Below are 11,603 nucleotides of genomic sequence, written 5' to 3'. Positions count from 1 at the left end.
GATGGCAGATGGAGGTGATGGCGCTGAAATCGACTAAACCGGGACGAAAAAAAATTACGTTGTATGCAGTGGGGCAGTCTACCACTATGAAAATGCAATATTTGAACAAGCCCTGAACCTCATTCCCCAACATCACAAGTAGTTGGATCTTATCCATCAGGAGCAAAGAATCACCATTGAAGCCGTAGATCTGCGTTAAGCATGAGGCCAGATCGGCCTCTGTCAATTCAATTTGTGTGAATGTCGGCTTGAATAGTACATTGGCGAAGCTCCCGTCATCCACCAACACTCGGGATACCCTTTTGTTGGCGATCTGGGCATCAATGACCAAGGGGTAATGATGCAGGAAATGAACGTTTCGGGCATCCTCTTCTGTGAACATGATGAGCAAGTTCATTAACGTTGGGCGTTGGGTCGAAGTTTGGACCAAGGCGCATACCTCATGGTCGCGATCGAGTTTGCTAAGGTACTGTTTTGGATCATTCCGGGATGGCCCTCCCAGATGCAGGCCTCCTGATATGGTGGCCACGTGACCATCTACTCGCGGAGGCACATTTCCAGGGGGATATGGCATTCCGGGTCTAGGTGCTTGCACTGTTGGGGCCCCCTAGGGGGCCTATGCTCCCGAACCTGTATCGCACCCTCCCTGAGGAGGTCGATACGATCCAGGTGCACCTGGGGCCAAAGGTTGTCTGAGAACTGCTGGCAGTCTTGGAACCCCTGTTGGCATCCTGACTTATTGGTAGAAATGTCCCAGTTTAATCAGGTTCTCGATCTCATCCTTCAGCTGACGACACTCTTCAGTTGTGTGACCCACGTCCTTGTGGTAACCGCACCTTTTGTTGATGTCCCTCGAATTCTTTCCCCCCTTAAACATGGGGGCTGGCTTCTGGTAATGGACTACGTTACCCGTCGCTAGGTAGATATTTTCCTGGGTGTCCACCAAGTTGGTATATTCCGTGTATTGGGGCACGTAACCCCTTTTTCCCTTCTTTGATGGCTCGGATCGGTTTTGGCTCTTGCCTAATCTCTTTCCCCGGGAGGGATTTATGTTTGCCTCAGCTCCTCCGGCTTGAGGCAGTTGGGCACCACCGGGAGCAGCACTGTACCTGGTGGGTATCACTCCGTACTCGAAAAATGGGGCTGACGGAGCCCATAGACCGTCGGGGTCATGAATGGCACCCCAAGGGTCCCAGTGGATCCGGACGCCGCTGGGGGTGCCGAATAAATATTTGCCGGATACTACACTCCGTATCCGGGGAAGGTTTGGGCAGTTGATTGGGTTGCCGGCTGCCACCCAAAGGCTTGGATTCGGGCCTCCTCCCAGTTGATGAAACCTTGTGCCCTTCTGATGAACTGTTCAAGGGTGGCCGCCTTGCTGCGCTGCATGTCGTCCCAGAGAGGGGATCCAACTCTGATCCCGGATTGGAGAGCCACCAAGCGCTGTCCGTCATCCACCTTAGCTTTTGAGGCTTCCTCCGTGAAGCGCTGGATGTAAGCCCGAGGGTTTCTGTGGGATGTTGTTTGACATTAGCTAGCGCACTGACTTGCATGTCCAGCTTCATGGCGGCCACGAACTGCTTACAGAATGTCGAATGCAATCCAGACCAAGATTGGATTGATTCCGGCTTAAGTCTTTTCCACCACTCTTCTGCGGGTCCAGCCAGAGTGATCGAGAAGCATAGGCATTTGTTGTTGTCTCAGACGTGAGCTACGGTCATCAGGCGATTGTAGCGGGACAAGTGATCTTTGGGGTCCGCGTTCCCGGTATAGGCAGGCAGGCAGGTCAGGTCCAACATCTTAAACCCCTTTGGTATCACGACATCTAGTATGTGCTTGGCGCATGGCTCCTTTTCCTCTTCTTCAGAATCGGAACCTCCGCCTTCTTAGTTCCGGACCAAGCGGTCCATGACTTTCTTAAGAATGACTAGTTGTTCCATGAACTGTCTGGCCATTCCATCCTCCAGGGGACTCTCTCGTTCCTCCTGTCGTTGAGGTAATTCCTCAAGTCGCCATCCCGGGGGTGAATATTTTCCTTGCGAGCCCTCTCCTTTCGGGTATTGAGGTCGTCACGTAAGTCTACTTGGGAAGTATCGTTTCCCAAATTGATTGCTTCTGCCTCTTCTCCGCATTTTTTCCCTCTGTGATCCTTGTTCACGAAGGTACTGGGATAAAAGCATCATTCCCGTTCGTCCTGTTTAGGGAAGTTCCAGGGCTTAATACCCTGCGGGCACTTCCCCTGTGAATCATTCGGATGATCCCGTCTTGGGTAAGGATTCATCCATTCTTTCCTAGGGAGTCACCCTGGGTTAGCCCCGGTTATTGGAACGGGATGAGATTTCTTCTGGGGGTTTGTTTTTCCAACAGGATCGACCATTTTAGCCTTTCCTTTCTCATGAGTAGGATTCGATGGGCCAACTTCAGGATGCGGGGATGGTCTCGGAGGAGGAATAGGGCTAGCGTCGTTTGGTAGGCCAGTCCTAATAGGTGGGACAGGCGGCTGCGTTCCTGGAGAAGGAACGGCTGAAGGATTACCTGCGAATCCTTCGGCAGCAATAAAGGCTTGAAGAGCCAGGATGGACTCTTGCATTTGGCGGGTGGCTTCTTTTTGTTTAGTTATCCTGGCTTCTTAATCCATGACTTGTTGTCTCAGGCAGATCACCTCTGGATCCTCCTGCTCAGGATCCATATCCTTCTCATCATGATCAACAAGGTTATCGGCCTCGTGATCCTCATATTCCCCTTCATCTTTCTCGTAATAGCCTTCGTCGTAGTCACCCCCATCTCCAAAGTTTTGGGAATCGTCGGGCAGAGGCCCCTGATAAGGCGTGTCCTCTAGTTGGTCTTGAGGAAATGGTTGGTTGGGCAATGGTTCTCCATTGTCTTGCTGTTGCTGGTGAGCAAGATCAAACACGGTATGCTAGTGTTCACCATTTTTGCAAATGATCGAGATTGATTCAAGCTTCCTTCAGTTCTCAATAAAAGCACCAAAATGTTTACCGAGCTTTTTGGAAACTAGAAATATATTAAGAAACAAGAGCTGAAGAGAAAGAATTAGAGAAGAGCAATCTGAATTTTTTACGTGGTTGAGGCGTTAATGAGCCTTAGTCAACGAGTCAATATTATTAGACTTTAGAGAGCTTTTGATAATGGAGTTTTCTACAAGTTTTTGCAGACTAATTGCTTACAAGAGAAAATCTAGGATCCCAGCTACAGTGCACAACTGGCCCTATTTATAGGAAGTCAAGGGCAGTGGGCTTGGGCCAGACTAATCCGGGCCCAATAGGGATGTAATCACAGTTTGCTCGCTAATGGAGTCATAATACAAAGAATGTTACATAATAAAATATAGTTAATTTGGGACCATTGGGCAATCTCAGGCGTGGCCAAGCCTTACAGCTGCCCATCGTACGTTAGCTCGGACTGGTCTACGTGGGCTTCTAAGGGGATCCTGGGGACAGGATCTGTCAGAGTAGTGGCAGTACTGTTTCCTAGGAACAGTGTATGTTCCGTGCGTACCTTCTTCTGCATGTTAGTTGTGGAGACTAACTTCTGGATTTCTTGGGGACATGTCAGCATCAGGGAAGATCAGGTTTACCTTATCCGGACATATCTGGGTTCGTTTACTAATGTCCCGGTTTATTTACTAGAGTCCTGGTTTGTTCACCAGGACTCGGGTTCATTCGCCAATACAGACATTGTGACACTGAATATCTCTCTTGGATTCTTGATAAGGTATATTTCCATTGACTAGTTAGTCTGCCACCTCAATTGGCATCCCGAAGGATGTAGGTTGGTCGGGACCGGGGAGGTGAGTTGGGCCTGCATCTTAGTCCCGGTCCTTTGTTACGCTCGCGCCCATTGAACATTATTGGGCTCGATGGTGCTTGGGATATCAGGGTTTCTTCCTTCCCTGCTCATTGGGCTCAAGATGAGCCTAGACCTCCTTAAGAGGGCCCACAGACCCATTGGGTCATGCTACGTGTTACAGGTGGAAAAACAAGGATAACAGTTATGTTTCTGCTCGTTGATTAAGCATTCTTAAATGCTTTGTGTCTGGATAATTGTTTACACTGTCTGCATAATCAGGGCTCTTATTACTATGTTTGTATTTAATTGGCTAAAATATGTGATAATCCTGTATGCATACTTGAATTATCTAAAGTATGCCTATCTGTATATGTATCTGTATTTGTATAAGCATATATTGCAGGATATCCGAATACCTGTTAGAGCCTTGACTTATTGGTCAAGAGAATCAATAACGCACTACGCATTGATCGAAAGGCCAGGGCCCGATCAGGGACATACTATTACGTTGACCGACCCTATGGTCGCTTAGAAAACAAAGTGCTTGGCTAGCTCTATGGCTAGTTACTCAGAGCTAGGGCAAAGGGCCCCGGGTGACTCTATGGTCACATAGCTAGGGCATATAAGGCCTCAGGTTGACTCTATGGTCATTTATTCAGGGCAAAAGACCCTAGCTTGACTCTATGGTCATCTATTCAGGGCAAATGACCCAAGGTTGACTCTATGGACATCTGATTAGGGCTGCGGGTCCTAGAATGATTCTACAATCATTTATTTGTACTTGTATGCATGCAGGAGTAGGTTATTATTGATGGGCATGCTAAATATACATCTGAATCTGTATATATTGTTCATGCACTTGTATTAAGTTTTATTGTTGGGTCTTGGCTCACGAGTGCTATGTGGTGCATGTAAAAGGAAAGGAAAGCTGGACCAGCCATGAGTTTGAGAGCTTAGGTGGCGACGAGTACATATGCGGCTGCTTGACCACCACGCCCAAGATTTCTCAAAGGAACTAGGGTTAAACCTTATTTTTGCCGCTCAGGTCGGCGAATTGTAACTTTTGAGTTGTAATGACCTTTTTGGAACTTTAAACAACTTTGTAAACGTTTATTATGAGATCCTATATACAGTTTAATGTTTTAATGAAATATTCATTCATTTTGATCGAAATTTTTAATCCTGGACCATTAATAACATTGAGATATACGTTTATGACCTAATGACTCGTTTATTTCTCTTATTTGTTATTTGAATAATGGGATTGTTAGTTTCCAATTCTTATTGGTTGATAATTATTGATGGGGTTGATCTGTCATATGCTTATTTGGAGAATAAGTCTAATTTACTTCACGCTCGTTTGATGCATGTGTGCTCGTATCTTATTAGATTTTTAGTTGAAGTGATTTTGAGGGTATATTTTATTTTACTTTCTTTATTGTAAATGACTTAGAAAATCTATATTTGTTAATTTTCCTTAATTAGCATTAATGGACTTTGTCGGATTCAACAATGAATGAATATTAATTTCTAACTTAAAAAATATATAAATATTAAAAGAATCTATAGTTTCAATGGAATGATCATACGTGAGAGATCGTTCAAGACGAGTTTAGAATTTTGTTAAGAGAAAAAGTTAACATTAAATAAATAAATAAAAAAGTAGCGGTGCAGGGAAATAGGGTGCACCTTCGCCTCCATCTATGACATTAGAATGTGACTGTTCCTCTTTTCTCTCTCACTCTTTCACTCATATTTTCGCCTCAGTCTTCTCTTCTTCTTCTTCTCAGTTTCGAAAATCGTAGTCTCCTAATGATAAAAGTTTCCTCTCAGACTTTCTTTATTACATTCTAGCTCTCTATTATCGTTTTAGTAAGTTAACCAATCTCTCATTTTTCAAATCGGTTATAAACCCTAGATATTGAGGAAGGAGAAAATTTCAGTTGAAGATACTTAGCTAGGTTATTTAGTCTTTTATTTTTTTTGAAGTTATAGTTATAATCTCTGACATTTTTGCACTTCAAAATTGTTAATCAGTTGTTAGTTTGCTCGTCGTTTTTTCCCCCTTTTAATATACAGATTTCAGACTTTAATTTGTTGTTAATTTTCAATTTATTTTCAAAGGGGTTTTCTTTGAAAGCTTGTATAGGTTATGCTTGATCTGTAAGTGTGCGTGTATGCATATATAGTCATGGGTGTTGGTTTTATGCATTTGGGTTAGCAGAAACTCCGCCATGTTTGGAGCTTAGTAAAGGGATAGTTGAGTATTTCTTGTGAAGTTTGCTTTAAGGATTTGGAAGAGGGCATGGTGGGCAAGGATGATGCATCTGGTGCTTCATGGGGTCCATCGCAGCCTCCTTCCGGCTCCCGGAAGATGTTCTGGCGCTCGGCTTCGTGGTCTGCTTCGCGGTCTTCGCTACACAACCCTGAGAATGAAGAGAAAGACGTTGCAGATCCAAGTAATGGCAGTATTGGGAACGGCCATGGCCAAAACCGTCGGTTTCCAGCTCCACTAACCCCTCGCTCTCAGCAGAATTGCAAGGCCAGGTCATGTTTACCACCCTTGCAGCCATTGTCGATTGCTCGTCGGAGCTTGGATGAGTGGCCCAAAGCGAGTTCGGACGATATCGGTGAGTGGCCGCAGCCTCCCACACCAAGTGGAAGAGGAGGCGGGGAAAGGCTGAAGCTTGATTTGTCTTCGATTCAGCGAAACCAACCAGACAAGAATGGTGGGCTTGTAAGAAGAGATAAAATTGCTTTCTTTGATAAAGAGTGTTCAAAAGTGGCAGAACATATCTACCTTGGTGGTGATGCTGTTGCAAGGGACAGGGAAATACTTAAGCAGAATGGCATTACCCATGTACTGAACTGTGTTGGGTTTGTTTGTCCCGAGTACTTCAAAGCTGATTTTATGTATAGAACTTTGTGGTTACAAGATAGTCCGTCAGAGGATATTACTAGTATCTTGTATGATGTTTTTGATTACTTTGAGGATGTTAGGGAACAACGAGGGAGGGTTTTCGTTCACTGTTGCCAAGGGGTGTCCCGGTCCACATCTTTGGTAATTGCTTATCTTATGTGGAGAGAAGGCCAGAGTTTTGACGATGCTTTTCAGTATGTGAAAGCAGCGAGAGGAATTGCTGATCCAAATATGGGGTTCGCTTGCCAGCTATTGCAGTGTCAAAAGAGGGTACATGCGTTTCCACTCAGCCCTAGTTCCTTACTGAGGATGTACAGACTTGCTCCACACTCGCCCTATGATCCTCTGCATCTTGTTCCAAAGATGTTGAATGATCCTTCTCCGGCTGCTTTGGATTCTAGAGGGGCATTTATCATTCATGTTCCTTCCGCAATTTATGTTTGGATTGGTAAGAGCTGTGAGACAATCATGGAAAGGGATGCTAGAGGTGCTGTTTGTCAGATTGTTCGGTATGAAAGAGTGCAAGGGCCAATAACAGTACTCAAGGAAGGGGAAGAACCATTATATTTTTGGGATGCTTTTTCAAACCTTTTACCCTTGATGGATAAGTCTGCCAACGTTAACGTAGTTGGAAAATCAGCCATTAGGATTGTCCCAGGTGATAGAAAAGTTGAATCGTATAATGTTGACTTTGAGATTTTCCAGAAAGCTATTATGGGGGGCTTTGTACCGCCATTTGCATCTTCGGAAAATGAGCATGAAACCCACCTTCCTGCTAGAGAAAGCAGTTGGAGTCTGCTAAGGAGGAAGTTTGCCTCTGGCAATATGAAGGATTTTGTCTCTGCACCCAGAATTCCCCTCTCCAGGGTGTACTCAGACTCAATGATGTTGGTGCATTCATCTAAAATTTCAGCATCACCTTCATCAGTGTCTTCTTCGTCGTCTTCATCGTCATCCTCTTCGCCTTCACCTCCTTATCTCTCTCCGGATTCCATATCTTCTGAACCAAGTACCAGTTTTAAATATTTCCCAGAATCTTCTTTGGATTCTCCTTCTGCAGCTTCTGGTGTTCCTTCCTCATTGTCTAATTTTTCTAACTTGTCTCTGCTCTCAACCAAAGCATCATCTCAATCAACATCTAGAAGTCCAGAAATAGCTGGCTCTAATTTAACTTCTCAGTCGAATTCTTCACCATTTAAGAAGTCCTCACCTTCCCTTGCGGAGCGGAGAGGTAGCATGTCAAAATCTCTTAAGCTGCCAGATTTGAGTGAAAAGATGAGGGCTACCCCCACTTTCTCAATTCTCCCTGACGATCAAGACGGCGCTGTCAATGTAAGCCACGGTAGTTGCTTCTTAGCCATTAATGTTCGCAATGCCTCGGAGACCAGGGACGGTGTTGAAAATGGGGAGAGGGCCTCACCAGAACATTGCGATATATATCCTTCTAGGGAAACTGGTTTTGATCCAAGCCAGACGAAAGATGATTTTGTCAAACATTGTGGTGAACCTCGGAGAGAAGGCTCAGATTTCTCAGCCCAAAATGGGATAGAGGAAAGTGGTGGCTCAACGAGATATGATGTTTCACATGCTCTAATATGTCGTTGGCCCAGTTTAGAGAAGATGACAACATTTGGTGTGAATGATCTGGATTCCAGAGCCACTTTTGCTGTTTTGTCTCCAAATACAGGATTAGGCAAAAATGAGGAGAGGATTTTATATGTTTGGGTAGGAAGATCTGCTGACCGTGGCAAATGTCAACTTAAGCTAGATAGTGGCAAAGGATCAGATGGTCTAGAAGAGCTTGACTGGAATCAAGTTGGTTCCGATATGCTTATTCAAATGGGTCTCCCGAAAGGCCTAAAGATTAAGGTATGGGAAGTTCTTTTGGATTTTGCTAGTGGATTACCGTCATTTTTAATATTTTTGTTTCTTCCTAATATTCAACATTTTTTTTGGGTAAAATAACTTACATAAATTAATTCTAACAAGTCATACAGAAACAGTGCACATGGCAATGTTACATTGATAGTGCACAAATCACATAGGTTTATGACAATAATTTCCACTTGATTTTCATGTTGACGCTTGAGTTTTAATGCTTTGTGCAATGATCTGGAGTGATGGTGCTCATGTATATCAACTATATAACTTCATTTTTTTTGGTGGGGGTGGGGGATAAGTAACAAAAGCTTTTCAGCAACTAAATAAGTAAATAAGTATAACTGTATAACCATGATAAAGGAACTTTCATAGTCGAAATCAGATTGCATTTTGTGGCACTTCTTTTTCCTCTTATTTTATTTTCTAAAAAGCTAACTTTTAAGATAAGGAGCCTTAGTGCTCTTATGCACTTTATTTTCAATATCATTTGTACTGTTCTATTTTATTTAAATATCTTTGTATATTAGTGTAATTAGTAAAGTTTTTTATGCCAGGCTTGTTTGAAATGACATCTGAACTATTAGCAAGGATCTTTTCATTTCCTTTCCTAAATGCTGTAATTCTATATTCCTTGTAAAACCAATTCACTAGTTATTTATTTCTAACATGTTTACCTGCAGTTTCTAACTTATTTTCTTTGAAAACAACAAATTATCAGATTTAACCTGCCATTTATCATTTACTGTTTGCTTATTCCTTGTTTTATTTGTATTTCCATCTACACTGCTATTGCTACTTAGAAGTGACCAATCATCTTTCTTTTAGTACATACTGGTTATTTATGCTGCATTTCGGCTGCTGATGTTTGTCATAAACTAGCAAAAATGAATGGAAAATGTCTCGTATTCTGGTATGTTGGGTCTATTTGTTTGCTCATTCTCTATGTGGATGGTGCTGTTTTATAATCAATCCTGCAAAAAGCTTGACTGTTAATCATTAGAGTATTCTGTTGTTTGAAGTGATTTAACTCTTGAGTCGTGGATGCTCTGTATGAACAGATTGTTAAAGAAGACGAAGAACCAACAGAATTTCTTGCAATGTTGAATCTGTTGTAGCACATTCTGTAACACGGGAGCTTCAACCAAATTCTTAATCCTTTAGCTGGCTATATTTGACCCTCAACTTACTTTCATACATCAACATTGGTTTATAGATAGCCAGAACCAGCAAGGTAGTTAACTATGAATTCAAATTGTTACCGCGTAGATATTTTTTTTACTTCCTTTTTGGGGGTTTGTGGTGAAAGTATACATGCTAACCAAAGTAGAAGGTTGTATTTGACACTGCTAACTATTGTATTGCTGACCAAAGTAGAAGGCTGTATTGGACACTGCTAACTATTGTATTGTTTTTTAAAAAGCTTGTAGATTTCATATAATTTATATTTCTTGTGTGTTTGTGTTCTTATAGCCTATATTTCTTTTGGACATGTTGGATGCAGGAGGTCGCTAATCATGTAGCTCTGGTCAACTGGTTGTACAATGCTGTAGCCTGTCTAGTGTAACACACCCGCTCTCAACTTAAAATCATTGCCCTATCCCCTGGACCAACTTTGTATATTCACTCATTCTAGAAGTAAATCTTGAGTTTCTTTTTTTATTTTTTCGGAACACGGTTGAAATTCTCAAGGGTTAATGAAAACTTTCAACTACTACATCAGAACTTTTATCAAATGCAAACTTGAAAGTTTTGGGAATGCATAAATTGATTACTTCAGGATTCAGGTCTATAATTTAGACCTTTTGATTCCGTGGCCCTGGGACTTCGGCTAATACAACCAAAATTGCCAAATCCTATTATATAAAAAGAAATCTGGCTTCCTTATTTTTTTCCTTGGAACATCTTACACCTTGCTGTATATAAAAAAGAAGGGAATTTTAACTTTAAGCGAAATAGTAGTTGGGCTGAGCAATAAGTTTTCCAATTGTCTAATCTGCCCAAATAACTGTTTGAATAAGTCGAGAAAATACAATTTGAACAATTCAAATGGTATTGCTAGTCCCTGTTTAGTTTGAATATTCAATTAGGCCTTATATTTTGTCAAATGAAATTTTGGACTATTTTTTTTACAAAATAGATCAAAATAATATTTTAAACCCTATTTTGATTAAATATATTTTTTAATATGACTAAGATGCCCATACTTTTATAAATTAATTAATAGAAAATAATAACAAATTAATATGAAATTAAAAAAAAAACATATTTTAATAAATTTAAACTTAAAAAATAATTATCATAAACAAAATTAAAATTTAAACCTAAATGCTAAACTTAAAACCTAAATTTAATAATTAACTTATAACATTAACTAAATTAATCAAAATCTAATAAAAAAAAAACAAAACAAAAATCAAAATCCAACCTAGTAATTAAAACAAAAATGCTTTGTGTTCATCCTTCAAACCCATATTCAAAACCCAAAAATTAAAACAAAATCAAATAGAAAACAAAAAATTCATCATCATAAATTAAGATCCAAAACTCGTAATAGATTTCAAACTATTTCTTTTTTCATACCCAATTTCATACACAGATTTCTACCTGAACAAAAATCTAGCAAAAACATAAGCAAAACCCTGTAAAAATATGAAGAACATAAGAGCAAACTCATGAACACAACCCATAAGAACATGAAAATTAAACCTAGAAAAACAAAGGGAAATAATTGCCCATCGTCGTTGTGCCTTAGACCTCAAACATCCCCATCCCCATCGTCCCTCCTCTATTATCGTCATGCCTTTGACCTCAGCTCAGCTTCATCTTCGACGTCGCCACACCTCAAATCTCACGCAGTCCAATCCCATCACGCTTCCTTCATTTGAGCCCCAAGCCCCTTCATAGCGACCCAAATCTGAGCCTAGTCGCACTTGAAGTCCAGTCACCATCAATCTTAGTGACCCATGTCCTGCCTCGCCCAAATCTGAGCCCC

The 11,603-nt window shown here is 41.5% G+C and overlaps 1 protein-coding gene across 1 annotated transcript; it reads left to right on the top strand.

Moving 5' to 3' along the window:
• The first annotated feature begins 5,483 nt into the window (after positions 1 to 5,483).
• On the top strand, positions 5,484 to 10,387 carry LOC133798472 (protein-tyrosine-phosphatase MKP1). The gene is made up of 3 exons (XM_062236754.1): positions 5,484 to 8,599; positions 9,670 to 9,842; positions 10,113 to 10,387. The coding sequence occupies exons 1-2, from the start codon at positions 6,116 to 6,118 to the stop codon at positions 9,724 to 9,726; spliced, it is 2,541 nt and encodes an 846-aa protein (XP_062092738.1). The 5' UTR covers positions 5,484 to 6,115; the 3' UTR covers positions 9,727 to 9,842; positions 10,113 to 10,387.
• Positions 10,388 to 11,603: the final 1,216 nt, after the last annotated feature.

Source organism: Humulus lupulus, chromosome 8 (genome assembly GCF_963169125.1).
Source record: "Humulus lupulus chromosome 8, drHumLupu1.1, whole genome shotgun sequence".
NCBI lineage: Eukaryota > Viridiplantae > Streptophyta > Magnoliopsida > Rosales > Cannabaceae > Humulus > Humulus lupulus.
This window is presented reverse-complemented; position numbering and strand designations above follow the sequence as displayed.

Coding starts and splice junctions, on each gene's coding strand:
- LOC133798472 (XM_062236754.1), top strand. CDS start 6,116: ATGGTGGGCAAGGATGATGCATCTGGTGCTTCATGGGGTCCATCGCAG. Junction 8,600..9,669: donor CGAAAGGCCTAAAGATTAAG/GTATGGGAAGTT, acceptor CTGTATGAACAG/ATTGTTAAAGAAGACGAAGA.